Source organism: Portunus trituberculatus, chromosome 31 (genome assembly GCF_017591435.1).
Source record: "Portunus trituberculatus isolate SZX2019 chromosome 31, ASM1759143v1, whole genome shotgun sequence".
Lineage (NCBI taxonomy): Eukaryota > Metazoa > Arthropoda > Malacostraca > Decapoda > Portunidae > Portunus > Portunus trituberculatus.
Genome location: NC_059285.1, coordinates 10,024,398 through 10,043,845, shown reverse-complemented (window position 1 = coordinate 10,043,845; position 19,448 = coordinate 10,024,398). Strand labels below are relative to the sequence as shown.

The 19,448-nt window shown below is 45.3% G+C and overlaps 2 protein-coding genes across 4 annotated transcripts in view; one reads left to right on the top strand and one right to left on the bottom strand.

Annotated features, from left to right (window-relative positions):
- The window catches only part of LOC123511244 (protein phosphatase 1 regulatory subunit 3B-like), a 23,821-nt gene extending 19,492 nt beyond the window's left edge, over positions 1-4,329 (top strand). For all 3 annotated transcript variants that reach the window (XM_045266956.1, XM_045266954.1, XM_045266955.1), the window contains exon 7: positions 985-4,329. The gene's annotated coding sequence lies outside the window, so the exon portion shown is untranslated. The remainder of the gene's footprint in view (positions 1-984) is intronic.
- Positions 4,330-6,293: 1,964 nt separating this feature from the next.
- Positions 6,294-19,448, bottom strand: part of LOC123511038 — a 35,061-nt gene continuing 21,906 nt past the window's right edge. Inside the window, exon 6 of the mRNA XM_045266654.1 lies at positions 6,294-6,487. Coding sequence (XP_045122589.1) covers positions 6,294-6,487 — 194 coding nt within the window. The remainder of the gene's footprint in view (positions 6,488-19,448) is intronic.

Sequence of the window (19,448 nt, the reverse complement as noted above, 5' to 3'; positions counted from 1 at the left end):
TGTGTGTTACCATGTAAGTGTCATAGGAACGAGTGAGGACGGACCTGTATCTGTATGGGTGAATGTACTAAGCTCACGTAGTCATTTTTGGCCGTGAATTTCTATGTCACGTGTACAAGTAGATGATGAAAGGTTGAGGTGATGAGGGTGTTGATTTGTACAGGTGTGTGAGGCGCTCAGCTGTACAAATGAGTCAGCTGTGTGGGTGGGGTAGGTGGGCCGGTGTGTGTGTGTGTATTATCGAGCTTAAAATAAGTTATAACTCCAGACCTCATCCTATTAAGTAAAGCTAAGAATAAATTACAAGATAACATAATTACAACAGTATGTATCTTTATCGTTCTAAATTAAGAGGGTTGATTTTTCGCTGCGGTGTCAATGAAGTGTTTCTGTTCCTTCTGACTGCTGTCGGTTGTTCCCTGCGCTTCTCTTCCTCTCATTGCTGTACTTCTGTCCTCGCTAGCCTCGATCTCGCACCCTCCATATTGTGGCTTCCTTTTGCTTCCATCATTACCACCTCTGTTAGATCATGCATCTCTCTCTCTCTCTCTCTCTCTCTCTCTCTCTCTCTCTCTCTCTCTCTCTCTCTCTCTCTCTCTCTCTTCCGCGTCCCCGTTATCACCACCTCGCTCAAGGTCCTCCCGCCTCCCCCCCCTCTCTCTCTCTCTCTCTCTCTCTCTCTCTCTCTCTCTCTCTCTCTCTCTCTCTCTCTCTCTCTCCCGTCTGGCCGCGGTCTGGGGTCTCTCCGTGTGTGGCTGTGGGCGGCGAAGACCTTGGCGAGGTTGGTGTGTGTGTGTGTGTGTAAGAGGACAAGATTTTTATTTTTAGATTTTTTTTCAGGCTCTTGCTGAGGAAGGACTTTTATCATTAAGACTATTAATGTATTCATTTTATTTTTATCTATTTATTTATCATTTATTTAGTTACTTTGTTATTTCTTGTACTGAATTTGTGACTTATATTTTTGTTTCTTGTCCTCTCCAGAATTTGTGAAGCTACTAGTCATTCATCGCAAGGCTCTGAGTCCTGGTCTGCACCACAACCGCCTCGGCCACCACCACCACCACCACCACCACCACCAGAGTACCACAACACCACAAACAGCACCATAATCAAACAACAACCACCATGACATCCTTTAATTCTTCCCACCACCGCCGCTGGACTGCTTACGGCCCAAGGAGAAGAAAACGGAAAACAACAAATATACTCCCAGCAGTTTCCTGTCCGCGCCTTCCCCGGCAGGATAGGGGACGCTGAGGAAGGGCGGGGCGAGGTTGAGAGATGACCCCAGCAGCCCGTACAAGAAGAGGCTGAGCGAGACATCCCGGCGTTTGGAAAATGAGAAAACGAAGGTGAATGAATCGGGTCTGAGTGTAAGAGTTGTGAAGAGAGGGTTTGCAAGGAGGAGCAGGTGTGAAGCAGGGGCCGCCAAGCAGGGACAGCGATCACCAGTGGCTTAGTGGTCCGCTCCCACACGGAAATTCGTCTGTGATAAAGAAAATTGTGAATAACTGCACACCGCTGCTTGCGTCGCTGTGATGATTTAAACGAAAATTTAAAAAAATGTAGATGTAGATGACGGGGCGGGCCTAGGCGGTCGGGACAGCGGGCGTAGGGTGGGCGTGTGGGCGGGCAGGTACACAGGCGGGCAGGCACACAGGTGAAGGGATGCGCCAGGTAATAATGGACAGGTGCAAAGTGTTTGCTGTTCGGATGTGTATTTAGTTGGTTATGTAAACCTAAAGTGCAATATATGTATGGGCACCACTTCTCACAGCTTCCAAGGCTGCCCCTCCCCCGCCCTCATGCCCGCCGCCTCAGGGTAAACCGGCACACCAGTCTGTCTCCCCTGCAGCGCGGCGGGCACGGGTGTGGCTCTTACATTCCCGCAGCTAAGTAATGACGCACCAGGCCCTGCCCTCCTGGCACCCGGATGCCATCTCGGCTGCCTGGCGGGCACGGCGACCCCTGCGCGAGTTTGAAGCGTGGTGGGGAGCGGCGTCCTATATGGTAAGGGTGAGAAGTGAGTCGCGAAGGCGTGAATCAGGTGGCACAAGTAGAGTAGTTCGCCTGTTGACCAATGAGAGGTGATCAGTGTCTTGATTAGCTTGGTAGAGGCTAAGTGTACAAATGATTATCTTTTCCTATACTACTATGTCCCTCCCACCCTCGGGTAGAGCCAGTGTATCACTCGGCATTCATGTGTGAGTTAGCTTAAGGCAGCGGCGGGTCTGCACCTTAGCAGTGGCCCTGCAGCACTTCCTCCCCAGTCCTCCTGGAGGAAGTGAGGATCTCCATGCGCGGTGGAGGTTGTGCTGCTGCCTTCCAGGAGGCGCGGTGGCTTGTGACGGAAAGAGAAATCCCTCCTTTTATTTAATCCAACCACGTCTTGCGTCACGCGGGCCCCATGCACACAGGTTGGTCCCGCCGCAATCAAGGTGGCAGCTGAGCACAGACTTCTTGGAGAGTCGCGCGGCCAAGGGAGGACCTGAGGCCGGAAGTGTGAGTGTGTGTGAGCGTGCGTGCGTGTAATAGTGTTTTTCTTTTTAGCTCGAATCGTCTCTGTTGTCGCCGTGTATAAAACTAGAAGTAGAAGTGACGCAGAGGGCGCCGATACGAGACCCTGATGCGCGAGAGCGGCGCGACAGGCCAGCCTCGCGGCATCAGCGTGTGTATGATATTGCATTTGTCTCCCTCCCACCATGATATTTATATACAAAGAAAAATATAGTTTAGATGTATTTTATGACGCCTTCCAAGGGACTGTGCTCTGATAAACCTTTCCAAGCCTTGAGTGGAGGGAAGGTCGAGGGCGGCTGAGCGTTGCCACACTCACTAGTAGTCAGGAGTGCCCAGGCGTGCCTTTCACCAAGTACAGGGAGTAGAGGCACCAAGCCCTCGCCTCAGCTAAGTTACCACTAAGGTGGTAATTGTAGTAGTAGTAGTAGCTGGAGGGTGCAAGGCCACCACCCCTAAATAGTCGATGGGGCGAGGCCATTGTCGTGCTCGCCCTCTCACTCTCCTGTTGACCTCTTGCAACGCTGCCGCCCTCGCCTCTTCATTTATGTAATAATGACCTTGGGTCGTTCAGGTGATTCTTAGCTGACGTAACTTAATTATATATTTGCGGCGGTCAACTCCGGTATAGAGATGATCGTCCTCGTAATGTTATGCTATAGAACGAGTACGTGTAATGATGGTAGATCTATTACTGCATAAAACTATATACATATATTACTATTTTTGTGTCGACCTCATAGTGAGCTTAGTCACCCACTTAACACGTCCACCGCTGTTAGTTTATCGCCCTACGGGTAAAGTTAGCGCCACGGAGCCTGTCGCCATCAACTACGAAACACTGAGGGATGTGATAGCATGAGCGGGCGCGCCGCGTGTCCTCGCCGTCCACGCCGCCGGCAGGACACAAGCGGCTGAGGTGTCTGTGTGGGGTGCCTGAAGAAGCGGGGATGTAAACCCGTGCAAGGAAACGAAACTAGCCTGTTGTGAGGGATGCGGGAGGGCGGGGGGTGGGTTGGGGGAGATAGGTTGCAGGGACTCTTGTCTTATCGCTCAAGGAACAGCAACAGGTGATACACACACTTATTAGTTTTTGTAAGTGTCACCTCAGTATGGAGTTGTCATGCACCATTCAACGAGTTGGGTTCCCTGTAAACACGTATGTATCAGTGTGCCAAACTATTTGAAGAAATGATATGCATATACATACTATATATATATTTTCCATGCGAGTGGATAATCGGGTGGTCGGTGGCGGCGAGGACGGGGCGAGCTTCGCCTGCACACAGTCGTTGCTCAAGATGTACCAAGAGTTCCTTTGGTGAGTGTATTATGTATCGCGCTGCCCCTATGATGGCCTCGGCCGGGGAGGCGAAGAAGCCACACGGGGCATCAGAATCCTCTGGCTTGGCTTCCTCCCCTCCTCCACAGCCGCCACCCACTATGCGGACCTTATCGCTGATATGTAGTTTGTAAGAGGAAGAACATCCGCCACCATTACTGTTATTAATGTGTTTTAACATTTACTCACGTTGCCGTGCCTGCGGCGGCCCCCAGGGGGACGAGAGGCCGAAGCACGCGGCCCTTCGCCCCGGGGGCGTGGCTGGCGTCCCTCTTATATTTCTTGGTTGTGTTGATTTTTCCCATGATGGCGGAGAGGTTGCCACTCGTTGCCTCCCTCAAGAAGAAATGGTATTCTTAAATCTTGTAATTGTCTTGAATTCTTAGCCACACGAAAAAAATTGTAATTATTTTATATTGCACGATATTTTACGATTTTTGCAAACATCAAATAAATACATGAATGTGTTTATTGTTTTTGTGTTTCCTTGGAAGAGTGAGCTCACTAGAATAGCGACCATTGAATTTCTCTGAGGAAGGCCAGTACTTGGTATACACAAGCACACACACACCCACACACACACGCGCGTGCGCGCGTGTAGTGTAGTGTTAGCACGCTCGTCTCACAATCGAGAGGGCCCGGGTTCGAATCACGGGAAGCGGCGAGGAAAATGGGCAAGCCTCTTAAAGTGTAGCCCCTGTTCACCATCTAGCAGTAAATAGGTACGGGATGTAACTCGAGGGGTTGTGGCCTCGCTTTCCCGGTGTGTGGAGTGTGCGTTGTGGTCTCAGTCCTGCCCGAAGATCGGTCTATGAGCTCTGAGCTCGCTCCGTAATGGGGTAGACTGGTAGGGTGACCAGCAGACGACCGTGGAGGTAAATTACACACACACACACACACACACACCGGAGAGTGAGGGAATAGCATGAGGATTGTCAGTCGAATGTGTAACAGGAAGAGGAGAAAGTGATGGTACCGGAAGGGACAATAAGCTTTAGTCTTTAGTAGCAATAGTAACAGTAGCAGCACCATCACTAACAGTAAAAGCAGGAGTAGCAGTAGCAGCAGTAATAGTAGTGGTAGTAAAAGCAGCAATAGTAACAATAGTAGTAGCAATAAGAGTGTCAGCGAGAATGAAGTCGCAGCAGCAACAGCGGCAACAAAGACAACAACAACGTAGTAAGTAATGCGTTAGACGAAAGTACACCACAGTTTCATATTCAACATTCAACCATCGCCAAGTTGCCTCGAGCCTTTCACAGGAATCCAAGTCAAAATACCGAGAAGACTCCCCTGGGGCATTAAACATGTTCGCCGCGCTCATAAAACACTGGTGATGAACGCCCAGCTCCCAACACTTGCTGCAGGGGAAGAGCCGCGGGGTGTTTGCTTTAAAGACACACGCACACACACACACACACACACACACACACACACACACACACACACACACACACACACACACACACTACTATGCTCATGTACTCAACCCTGATAAGTCCATGCACCCTCCCTCTAAAAAACAATAACTTGACAATGAACACACACACACACACACACACACACACACACACACACACACACACACTCACACACACACACATCGGAACATACAAATGAAAGCAAACGATTTTCTGAACTTCATAAAATAACCAAGCTCGCCAGAAGCCTCGCCGCCAGACACACACACACACACACACACACACACACAACGTGGCGCCGCACACGTCGTACCTGTACAGTAGAAAGGCTGCTGGAGGGGGAGAGAGGCGAGGAAAAGGGAGGGGAAGGTTGTGAAGTAAGAGACATGTATGGGGAGGATAGGTGGGGAGAAGAGACTGTGGGGAGGAGGAAGAGGAGGAGGAGGAAGAACATGAGTTGGGTTAGGGGTGAACGACTCCTGAAGCTGGTGGTGGTGGTGGTGGTGACCCATCTGTTGTAAACTCCTCTGAAGCTTAAGCATTTGTAGCGCTGACTTGAGTACTTTTTTTGGCACCGCGGCATAGGCAACGCTTCTCCGCCTGCCTGCCTGCCTGCTTGCAGGGCCTGCCAGCCTGCCGCTCCCATGGCAACATGCTAAAAATAATACTGTGCCTTCACTTCAATACCTAAGAGAGAGAGAGAGAGAGAGAGAGAGAGGGGTGAGGGGCGTGAGGGGGCGTGGATTAAGAAGACAATATTTAATGAGACATAAACTGGCATCGGATGAATGGAGAGACCAAGGAATTGTCACCCCTTCCACATTCCCGTACACAACAAAGACCCATAGTTCTGCCGCCACCTGGGGAGAAACCGTGGGCGTCAGTGAGCAAAGGAAAGGGCGGAGAAAGAAGGAAGGGCCCACTGGCGGAACGGGCGGGCGTGGGGGGCGGAGCATAGCAAGCTGGGTGGTGTGACAAGGTTGTGGCGCCAGCTAGTCGCTCCCAATCCACTAGTGGGACTGAGAAAGTGTGGGACTGGGGATGTCTGGGTACTGGGGGAGGGGATGAGAGGGGGTGAGTTGGGGAGAGGGGAGAGGGAATCGGGTGAGGTTCAGGGGGTTGTAGTATGAGTGATGTAGGGGTATCAGGGTGCTAGGATGGGGGCGGATGGCATAGGGTGAAGGTGGGTGAGCTTCCTTGGGGACTATATAGAGAGTTTTCAGTGTGAATGTATGAGGGCATCTGCCATCTTGCTTTTAGGAAAAATAAACAATGGATAACAGAACAAATGAGAGATGAACAAGTGAGTTGTGTCTGGCGTCTGAGTGAGTGAGTGAGTGAGTGTGAGGAAAATTAAAATTAAATGAATAAACTGATTGATTGAAAGAAATAAAGGGAAGTCACTGGATACAAAAAAAAAAAAGTGATGGAAGAGTAAGAAAAGAGGAAATATGAGTGGGTGAATCAAGAGAATGACGCAAAGGAGTTGATGATAACCGGATGAAAGGAAGATGTTGGAATAAAGTTATAAAAAATTGTCTAGAGATGGTGATTTGGTCATCTCGTTTGTGAATGTGTGTGTGTGTCTGTGTGTGTGGTCGCTAGAGGGGATGGAAACCAGGGGAACATGGACGAAGGGAGGAGGTAAGAAGGAGGGAGGGAGGGCATGTGGAGGACTGGAGGGACTTGGAGAAAGTTCTTAAAATGGATGTAGAGAGAGAGAGAGAGAGAGAGAGAGAGAGAGAGAGAGAGAGAGAGAAACTCATAAAAACTCTTGTCAGATGACCAAAAGTTACAACGACCTTAGCAACCACAAGACTAGGCACAAAATATAAAAATAAATAGAAAGTTTAGTAAGAGTCAGTGAATTCAGAAAAAAAAAATTAAAAAAAGGAAGAAAAAAAAGCTGAATATTAAACTCGACTTATCATAAACCTTCCAATGAATGAGAAAATTAATGTCTTTAAATATTAAGAACAACAATAGCAACAATAACAACAATAATGCAACAAATACAGTAATAAATAACAGCCTTAAGGAATATCAACCTGCAACACACACACACACACACACACACACACACACACACACACACACACACACACACACACACACACACACACACACACACACACACACACACAGGCAAAAACTGGACATTTGAATAACATATAATAACAACTAAGGCTGTCTGGGCAAATCAGGTGAGACTTACAAATAAAAATAACAAGCAAACAGACACATATAAACAGAAGGTGCAGGAGCAATAACCTGACGGAAGAGAAGGAGTAGGAGGAGGAGGAAGAGGAGGAGGAGGAGAAGGAGGAGGAGGAAGAGGAGGAGGAGGAGGAGATGCTGAAACAAACATGCCCCAGAAACATTTGACGTAAACTTTTGAAATAGGAAATATAAATTGTTAGCAAATGTGACAGAGGCAAACAGACATGATAAATTCTGAAGTTTTCACTAGACAAACAGTGACTGGAAAATTGAGAGAGAGAGAGAGAGAGAGAGAGAGAGAGAGAGGGCGTGGATAGTGAGGAGGAGTAGGAGGAAGAAGAGGCAAAGATAGACAGACAGAAAGATACCCGTACAAGACTTTCAAGATAAAAAAAATGAAGAAAAATAGTGAAAAGAAAAGAAACCATCAAGCAGAGACCAACAAACAAACTTTCAAGAAAAAATAAAAAACAGAAAAAACAGAAAAGGGAAAGAATACAAAGAAAACGATCGAAGAACACAAACACGGAGTAAAAACCGGTGCCTTAAGGTTACTGATGGAAGAAAACAAGACGAGAAGGAAAGATAAGAAACAAGACGAGGAATAAATAGAAAGGGATAGAGAGATACAAGGTAGACAACCAGACAGATAGACCTAACGAGCCTTACTGAATATTGATGAAGGAAGTGAGAGAATGAATGAAGGAGTAAGAGAAGGAAAGATGTACGACGGTGATAAATAAGCGATAAACATCAGGAAGAAACTGATAATGATACTGAAAAAGATAATGATAGATATGCGAAAGAAGTAAAATTAGTAGATACACAAGTCAATAGGAAAATAAGAAAGCAAAATACTAAAACATCTTAATGGAATAATGTAAAAACACACACACACACACACACACACACACACACACACACACACACACACACACACGGAGGCCCTTCCACTTATGGTGCGTGGAAGAAGCAAGTAAAAGATCAAGGCTAGAATGATGCAAATCCTAAGCTGTGGTGATAGTGCTAGTTGTGATGATGGTGGCAGCAGCAACGATGGTGGCAGTAATGGTGATGATAGTAATGGTGGTGACGGCTAAATGTCCTTACTGGCAGAGAAAAAGTACCATGTTTTGAGAGGAAATGAGATGGACGGAGGTAATGAAGAAGGAGAAAGAGAAGATGATGGTTGTGGAAGACGAGAAGGAAGAGGAGGAGAAAAAGTAAAGGACGAAGTAATAATCTAATAATAAAACAGCCACTCTGTAATAGGATGAATGACACGCAGAAATAAGTATTTGTCAAGCAGGAGTGAAGTGCGTATCGCTGCCTCTCGGTGTCTATGAGTAGAAAGTAGAGACTCAAGGACTGGAAGATAATCAACAGGAAGATGGATTTATGAATGGAGAGAGAGAGAGAGAGAGAGAGAGAGAGAGAGAGAGAGAGAGAGAGAGAGAGAGAGAGAGAGAGAGAGAGAGAGAGAGAGAGAAATTAACAAATACTGCAGAACTAAAAATGAGTATCATATATATCATTTTTCACATAGACACATATACACTAGAGCTCTGCAAAAAAGTTATGTCAAAAAGAAATCATTCCAAATAAGCCATCATATCTCAACAAGGGCCAAAAAAAATTCAAAGAGGAAAGGAACGAAATTTAGAGATGAAAGACAAACACAAATATAAGTACAAAAAGTGAGGAAGTGAGGAAGTGAGGAACGAACAGCAAGGCGTATAACGAGGGAGAGGAAAAGGAGAGAAAAGAAAAAAATAAGAATGTGCTTGATTTATTCTTGCAAGCATCTCAACAATGGAGTGTTTGCTTGACTGTGTGTGTGTGTGTGTGTGTATGTGTGTGTGTGTGTGTGTTGAGAGGTGGGTCAAGGGAAGTAAGTACCCCGTGCTGTATCACTCTCCTCGTCCTCTTCTTCCCCCTCTTCCTTCTCCTTCTCGTCCTCCTCCTCCTCCTCCTCCTCCTCCTGAAATTAAAGGTCATCCCATAAGGTTATATTAGTACTTTCCACACAGAAGACCAAGAGTTTCCCTTCCTTAATGAGTGACGCGTGACCACCACCGCCGCCACCACCTCTATCACTATATTACCGCCACCATCGCCACCACCGCCGCTTGACTGACATCGCCTCTTGCCTCACGGTGTTGAAAGCTCGTCTGAAACACATCCGTCAGAAATCCCTGCCTTCACCTCCCCATCCTCTCGTCCCCCACAGACACCTGGAAGACATCACTGGCAGGAGCGGTGATGGGGGTGGTGGTAGTGATGGTGGTGGTGTATCCTGAGAGAAACAAACAGAGAGAGGAAAACGGACAGGAAGGGAAGAACGTATATCACAATGGAGGACAGGCAATGGGAGTTTAGTATCGTCATTATCTTCACCACCACTGCCACCACCACCACCACTAACACCAACAATAACGACAGAGCCTACTATGCTTCACACTCATGTTTGTACACCAGGTAGTAGACGAACCGGCAAACAGATAAGCACCCGAGAAGTACCAATCAACTGACATACAAGCATAAGTAATTAGTTAGACGGTCTTGATACATTGATACATACAGACCTTGACACAAAGACGGATGCGTATACCGAACTCCAGATACAGACAGGCAGACAGGCAGGCAGATAGACAGGAAAATAGAGAAACAAGCAGTCAGGTATATAAGTAGACAGACAGAAAAGCAGACACTCAATGAAACAGAAAAAATACAGAGCTAGATTGATAGAAAGCCATTTATAAGGACAAACAAGCAGAAGAACAGACACTCAAACAAACAGACAGACAGACAGACAGACAGACAGCAGAAAACAGAGCAGAACGGGTTTGGAAGCGACTGGTGCCGTTACGGTCTCTCCTCGGCCTCGACACACACACACACACACACACACACACACACACACACACACACACGACTAAGATCATGTCTCTAATTAGTTATTCATTCTCTCATCTTAACTCATGACCAAAAACAAAATAAGAATCGAAATAAAAAACATAAATACATAACTATTTTTTTTTCACGGTCACACTTGTAAACTTTTTATTTCAGCGAAGAGTCCGCACATGTTGAGTGAATGTCTAGAGAGTTTAATCAATTCTCCTTCATGTGACGCCTTTGTTCCATGCGTGTCTGGCCGCAGGTGAGTGTGAGGTGAAGCAAAGGGGTGTGCAGGAGGCCAGACCAGTCACTCCTCACTCACTGATTAGCGACAGTGTGAAGGAACTCATGATTTCTCTCCTTCCTCGCTTTTCTGAGGTTTGGTAAACGATAGAGAACCTAACCTTGCATCATCAAGTGTTACTACTAGTACTGCTACTACTGCTACTACTACTACTACTACTACTACTACTACTACTACTACTACTACTACTACTACTACTACTGCTACTATTACTACTACTATTTGGTTAGTAGAACAAGCAAAACAGACAACGACAATTCAGAAGAACACGCCTGACGAATCACAGACTGGATGTGAGATGAGAGTGAGTGAGTGAATGAGTGCGTGAGTGTTTGGCGTGATGAGTGTCCTTGGCGGCGCCCCGACGGTCTACACTGTACACCTCCACCTCACCTCGTCTGTCTCGCCGAGTGTCACGCTGCACTCCGCCGCAACTCGCCCGTGCCGCCACTCCCTGACCCGCCTGTGTGCAACCCTGGCCTATTTATCGTGTGTGCGCGTCTAAAGTAAACGTATTTTGCACGAAGTGTTTAGGTGTAGCCCCCTTCAGCATTTGTCTAGCTGCTGTCATGCTGGACCAACCTGCACCACAGAATATTCTCAATCCAAAATAGCGTTAATATAGTTAGAAAGAGATTACATATAGTGAACATCCACAGCCAAGAAGTACTGAAAGAAGGTAGGATATTAACCAAGTCTCTCTCTCTCTCTCTCTCTCTCTCTCTCTCTCTCTCTCATACCATCATTTTTGGTGATCTCATTCATCTGGCAGCTCGTACTGGTGACCCACGGATCCCTTGCGTCTTTGTGTTTGAAGCTTAACTCTGAAGCACTTTGGTCGAAAATATTTGCAATCATCTCTGTCTATTATTTTCTAAGTTTTCCATTAACGTACATGGATGATGCACTACATACACTCAATAAATTCATCATTGCATATAAATCACATGAGTATTCATTATTTGTCCTTTAAAATATAAATGGTTCAGTGATTCGGTTCGAGACTGAAACCCTGACGCTGAACTTCACCGGCCTTCACCACCACCACGCCACCACCACCACCACCACTCCTAGGCCAGCCACGCAGAGGAGCCGCGACTGTACTTTTGTTGTGTAACGTGTGATAGTTATTTCCCCTGATACGACGGCGGAGTTCATCATGCGGCTACGTGTGTTTGGTTGGGTAAGTGTGTGTGTGTGTGTGTGATCACGATCACATTTAACTAGTACAATATTTATATCTTCATTTTGTTTATGAACTTCTGGTGCTGCTGCTACTACTACTACTACTACTAGCAGTATTACTTCTATCATCTACATCTCTATCGGCACCACTATTACTACTGCTACTACTATTACTACTACTACTACTACTACTACTACTACTACTACTACTACTACTACTACAACTACTAGCAGTATTACTTCTATCATCTACATCTCTATCGGCACCACTATTACTACTGCTACTACTATTACTACTACTACTACTACTACTACTACTACTACTACTACAACTACTAGCAGTATTACTTCATCATCTACATCTCTATCGGCACCACTATTACTACTGCTACTACTACTACTACTACTACTACTACTACTACTACTTTTTTCTTCTTCCTCCTCCTTTTCTGCTACTACGACTACTACTACTGCTGCTGCTACTGCTGCTGCTGCTGATACTACTACTACTACTCATACTAATGCTGACATCAACCAATATTAGTGTGTGTGTGTGTGTGTGTAATTCACTGTTTGATCTGCTGCAGTCTCAGACGAGACAGCCAGACGTTACCCTACGGAACGAGCTCAGAGCTCATTATTTCCGATCTTGGGATAGGCCTGAGACCAGGCACACACCACACACCGGGACAACAAGGTCACAACTCCTCGATTTACATCCCGTACTTACTCACTGCTAGGTGAACAAGGTGAACAGGGGCTACACGTGAAAGGAGACACACCCAAATATATCCACCCGGCCGAGGAATCGAACCCCGGTCCTCTGGCTTGTGAAACTAGCGCTCTAACCACTGAGCTACCGGGGCCGTGTGTGTGTGTGTGTGTGTGTGTGTGTGTGTGTGTGTGTACGTGATATTTCTTCTTCCAGACTTGACTCCTAAAGGTGACGTCAGAATGCTGAGGTGCATTATGGGGCGGGGTAGAGGAGGAGGAGGAGGAGGAGGAAGATAATAGAAAACGATGGGAGGGAAAGGGAGTGGAAAACAGTGATGGAAGGGAGAGTAATATCGAAATGAAGGGAAAAGAGCAACAAAAATGAGAAAAGAAGAAAAGAAGAGAAAGAAGGATAGGATTAAAAGAGAAGACGACTTTGGAAGGAGACAAACAGAGGAGGATGGAAGATGAGAAGGAGAGGAAAAGAAGAAACAAGGAATGAAGGAGGCTAGACAGGAGATTATCTTCAGGGGGGTGGGATGGACCTTGAGAGAGAGAGAGAGAGAGAGAGAGAGAGAGAGAGAGAGAGAGAGAGAGAGAGAGAGAGAGAGAGCAGAGGGAGGAGGAAGGGAGAGGATAAATCAATAGGTATCAGTCTTTGGGCGTGTCTTTGAGGACAGCGGGAAAGAGCAACGTATGGAAGGAAGGAAGGAAATTAGAATAAAGGAAGATGAAATAAATAAAGTAAAACAAACTTTAAAGATTTGACATTCAACTAGACTAATCAAGGAAAATGCAATGAAAAGAAGTGGAAAACGAAGGAAATATCTTAGAGTGAGAGACAAACGCAGACAAACATACAGACAGACGGATAAATGAAGTGAAAGACAATGACAAACATACATACATACAGACACAGACAAAATGGTATGGGGCAGAAGAAAAAAAAAAAAAACAAGGAGGGGGACATAACGATAACATCATTATATTTATTGGATTGGGGAAAATGGAACAGGGGATAGTGATGGTGGTGGTAGTGGCGGTGGTGGTGGGGGTGGTGAGGGGTGGTGGTGGTGATAGTGGTGGCGCCATATGGTAGGGAACGTTCGTAAGCTTTTCTTTATATCTTTTCTATATGGGCGTTATCTAACCTCATTTTTGTGTAATGAAACGAAGATGGAGACGTAAGTAATAATGGTGGTGGTGATGGTAGTGGTGGTGGTGATGGTGGTGGTGGTGGTGGTGGTGGTGGTGATGGGGTGGTGGTGGTGGTGGTGGTGGTGATGGTGATGGTGGTGGTGATGGGGTGGTGATGATGGTGGTGATGGTGGTGGTGATAGTGATGGTGGTGGTGGTGGTGGTGGTGGTGGTGGTAGTGGTGGTGGTGGTGGTGGTATTCATCTTTCAAATTTCGATGAGCGCTTTTGACACTCTATGTGGACCGTCACTTCAATAGACCTTTATTTTATTGTTTTTTTTCTTATTTTCCATCATATAGTCTGCTACCCTTGGCCGATGATCCTTCCACAAAAAAAAGAAAAAGAAAATGGAAATTAATGATAGAAATAGCAAGGGAGAGAGTGAGAGTGACTGGAATGAAGATAAATGATTGCTTGACTATTTCCTCTTACCCAATATCATTACAATATACCACACACACACACACACACACACACACACACACACACACACACACACACACACACACACACACACGATAAGCTCTAAAGATCTCCTTCTCTAACCGGAAGCACTAGAGGAGCTGCTGAGTGACGTGTGGTGACGTGTGGTGACGCGTGACTAACGTAACCCTTGGCACGTTACTGAACCTTATGTAATGATGATGATTGTGATGATAATGAATGCATGTATATGTGTGTGTGTGTGTGTGTGTGTGTGTGTGTGTGTGTGTGTGTGTGTGTCCGCCCCTCTAAACCGGTAGCAGTGTGGAGGAGGCGCCGCTGTGGGTGGAAGGTGTCGCCTTACTGGAGACGCCGAGAATGACGTCACCTGCATCACATCACGTCTACATTATGCCTCGCCTTCACTCTACTTACTTACCTGTCTCTCTCTCTCTCTCTCTCTCTCTCTCTCTCTCTCTCTCTCTCTCTATGGATTTCTTTTTCTTTACATTCTTCTCTTGTATTCCTTTTCCGTTTTATCTACTCTTTATACTTATTTAGTTGAGTACCTTGCTACATATCCACCTACGTAACTTTCTACATATCTTTCTATCTACGTTCATGCTTTTTCATATTTCTACTTTCCTCTTTATGTAATTTTGTGTTTACTTATCATTCTGCCTACTCACACTTACTTCTTATCTACCTATCTACTTTCGTAACTACATATACCTCTTTATCTTCTTTTCTTTCTACTTACTGACCTACTTTTCTACTTATCTGATTACCTCCTTAACATCTTTTTTACTTACCTACGTTATCCTATTACCTATCTTACCTGTGCTATTCTTACTTAAATTATTTGCCTTCTTTGTTGATTCATCTGCTGTGTTTGCAGCGTTCCGGGTCGTGTTGTTGTTGTTATTGTTGTTGCTGTTGGTATTCGTCTCCCGTTTCATCAGCCTGTCATATCTCATTGTAATGTTGGTAATTACTTTTGTATCTCTGTATATCTGCTTCTCATTTTCTTCCTTTTTTTTCTCTTATTATCATGTATGCTATTTCTTTTTCTTTTTGTTCGTGTGTTCTCTAGGTTCATATTCATCCACATTTCTTCATCTGTGTGTTCATTGCTTGTCTTCGTCCTTCCTTATTTCCGTATTTTCTCCTTGATGTCCTTCCTAACTTTCTTCTTTAATTCCTTCCGCTCGGCCTTCCCTCGTTACCCATGATTGCTTTAGTATTACAAATTTCTCTCTCTTACTTATTCAGTTTTCCTTCCTTCTTTTCTCTTCATTAGTTTTCCTTTTTCTCTCTTTTCCTTTCTTGTTCTTTCCTTCTCCTCTCTTTGTTTACCTTCCTTCTTAATAGTTTCATTATTCCGTTCTTTCCTCTTTTTTTCTCGTTTCATATGTTTTCTCTTCCTTTACTATCTTTATTCAACTAATTTTCTTTCCTTCCTTCCTTCCTTTATTCCTTCCTCTACATCTCTTATCTTCTCCCACACCAGCTTTCCTTCTCCTCCAACCAATTCTTCCATAGCTAATCCTCTTTCTCCTCTTTTTACATAAATTTATAATCTCCCTCTTCTTTCTCCTCCTCCTCCTCCTCCTCCTCCTCCTCCTCCTCCTCCTCCTCCTCCAGCTCAAGTCGCGTTCCCACAAAATAAACAACACTAACCATTTCATCCACGACAGAGACACAGACAGACGGGCAGAGAGACAGACTAACACTCCATTACAGCAACCACAAGCATCACCACAACAACACAAAACATCACGGAGAGAGAGATACGTGACATCACCACCACTACCACCACCGCCACCACCGCCACGACCACCATCATTAACCGCAAATGCTCTTCACCACACTAACCGCAGAGAGAGAGAGAGAGAGAGAGAGAGAGAGAGAGAGAGAGTGTGTGTCTGGTATTTTGCTCTCATCTTTCACGAAGGCCTATGCTTGGAGACAAATATTTATAGACAAGAGAGGGCGGTGGGTGGCGGTGGGGGAGGCGGAGAAGTTAACGTGACGGGAGATGGAATACCAGGGGGAAGAGAAGCAGGAAGAGGAGGAGGAGCAGGAGGAGGAAGGGAAGAAGGACGGACAGATGAGGGAAAGACCGCCTATTGAGTCGCAAAAGACGCCCCCCAGTGTTGTGTTAAAGGGACCTGAAACCTCGTTAACTTGTCATGTTTTGGGAGGAGGGGACGGATGGTGAGGGCAGGAGGAGAGTAAAAGTAGAGGATGGGTGAATGGAAAGGAGAGTTAGGGTGGAGAGAGAGAGAGAGAGAGAGAGAGAGAGAGAGAGAGAGAGAGAGAGAGAGAGAGAGAGAGAGTTTGTTACATATATCATACACAGTAAGTAATTTTTCATGTTTTCGCTTAAATTTTGGAAAACCACACTATTCTATCCCTTACATGCCAGACACCAGAAGAAAGAAGCTAATCGTCTTAATTCTTCCGTGACATATGCAAGGTACGGTTTGTTTTTCCATTTATTATCGATTTATTGCTGCGCTCGCTTGTTGCCACACCCACGTTAACGAGAAGCAGCAGTGAATCCCGCAGCGTATCATGCAGGACGTGGGATCAAATGTTAGTAACCCTGCACTGATTTAGTAACACATACGCAGTGGACGTGACAAAGGATCACGTCACACCATTACTTTGCGTTTCCTGTGTCGTCATTTCTCGCTGTTAGATTTTTGTCAGTACGTTTTTTATTGCATTATCTCTGCCACCTTATTTTTCTTGCAGTGTTTTGAGTCATTTCCGTTCACTTTACCATGGCGTGAAAGGAGAGAGTGACTGATCATTACATAAAAGGGAGTTTGAAATCAAAGGTTAGTTTCGCATGTTTATGTAGGTTTGAATACTCATCGAAAATGTTTTAGTGACGCTATTGTACTTTCTATATTTATTGATTGATTTCCCTTATATTTCTTTTACTTGATTTATTTAAACGTCACGATCATACGTACTCACCACATAACTCGTTAATTGACGTCACCGAGAGAAAAACTATTACCATATCCATAGTAAACCTTTCACATTCGCAGCTAGTTTAAAAATGCATAATTCTTCACTGAGTCTAAAATGCATACGGAAATAAGTTAGACGGGCTTATGATATTGGCTGTGCACCAAAGAGGAAAACTGAGCAAGGAATGAGGAAGGAAAGGAAAGAAGGAAGAAAGGAACTGACTGTGTGGTGTGAGTGGGTCAAGAGTGTAGAAGTGATGGTGGTTGTGGTGATGATGGTGGTGGTTTACCGGTAACTTGCCTCCTGTGAGGCTTCCGCGGAGAAAGGAGAGCCACACAAGGCCTGGTTCTCTCCTTGAGAGCGCCGCGTTACCGCCCTTGCTGCCCTACCCTCTCTCCTCCTTCCCTCCCTCAATGCCTAACAACGCACATGCAGGAGGGAAACAAAGGAAGCCAAAAAAAGAAGGAAAACTTGTAAATGAATTAAGGGAATCGTGTTTGTAATTAATCACTAAAATTATAAGTACGTCACATCCTATCATGCACAATCCGAGTATAGAAAACTGGTGTAGAAAAAAATGTGTGTGTGTGTGTGTGTGTGTGTGTGTGTGTGTGTGTGTGTGGGTGGGCTGGTGTGTGTAACGTTATTTCTGTGGATTTGTAAAACTAAACGGCATTTAGTTTCTTCCTTTCCTACAGGCATCGTAAATTCAAATGTTGTGGCTTTTTATTGTTGTTTCTTTGGTACCTCTCTCTCTCTCTCTCTCTCTCTCTCTCTCTCTCTCTCTCTCTCTCTCTCTCTCGTCATCACACTGCTATTTATCGCTCTCTTCAGGTGTTTTCTGCTCTATTAGCTGAACGATTCAACAATGACATCTGTGACTAATGACCGAGTGTGAGGCGGTGACGGGCGCAGGTGTGGGAGGCAGAGAAGGAAGGGAGCATGTGAGGAAAGGAGGAAAGAGGGAGGTTATAGGATTGAAGGAATGAGATAGGTCAACAGACCGATGAAAACAGATAAACAGATAGAGATAAACAAACGGATACAGATAGACCAACAGAGACAGGAAGACCGACAGAGAGGCAGGCAGACACAGATAGACAGAGATGGAAGAACCGACAGATAAGGACAAATAGACAAACAGATAGGATGACAAAGACAGATAAAGAGACAGACAGGCATACATAGATAGACGTATAGAAAAATGAAAAAGAATTAGAAAAGGAAAGTCAAGAGGATGTGAGGATAAAGGAAGAAAGATCAAAATATATGAAAGTAGGAAAAAGAGAGACATGCAGGAAAAAAGATAACAGCATGAACTCAGTAAACAGATTAAAGGAGGTGTAAGAGAGATATGTTGAAATCAGTGCGTGGAAGGAGAGAAGAAGAACGAAAACATTACGAAACCAGAATTATGAAGAAAACGGAAGCACGGAAAGAGAGCGAGAGAGTGAGCAAGGCTGGGGGTAACTAGTGCATTGCGGCGGGTGAGTGTAAAGTGATCGACCCACGAGAGAGAGAGAGAGAGAGAGAGAGAGAGAGAGAGAGAGAGAGAGCAGGAAACAAAGGTGCACTACGTAGAATAGGAGAAGAAAACTGTATACATCTCTGTTATTCATCATTCCAGCTCAGAAACCTTCAAGCAACGAGGGACGAGGCCGCGCGGGGGTCAGTGAAACCCCGCCGGCAGGACTGAAGGAGAGGGAGAGGAAGAGGAGGAGGAGGAGGAGGAGGAGGAGGAGGAGGAGGAGGAGGAAGTTGAAGAGGAGGAAGTGTTTATGGTTAAATTGGTAAGGAAGGAGAAAATGAAGTAAAATGAAGGAAAATAAGAATGGAGTTAGTGAGAAGGAAAGGAATGACGACGAGGAGGAAGAGGAAGAGAATGAGGAGGAAGAGAAGGAAGTGCACGTGAGTTGATGATAATGCGTAGTTAAGGAAGGAGAGAAGGAAGTAAAGCAAGAGAAAATAATGACGGTGAAAAGAAGGAAAATAAAAGAAGAAAAGATGACGTTGTACTCGTATAGAAGAATAAATAAGGACAGATTGAGAGAGAGAGAGAGAGAGAGAGAGAGAGAGAGAGAGAGAGAGAGAGAGAGTGATACATGCATATCGTGGAATGTGTGAATAATAATGAGTGAGAGAAGGACGCGATGCAATGCCGGTAATGCCTTGCTCTCCTTCATGTTATTCATTATTTATTTGTTAGAGGGTGTGGCTCGGATTGAGAGAGAGAG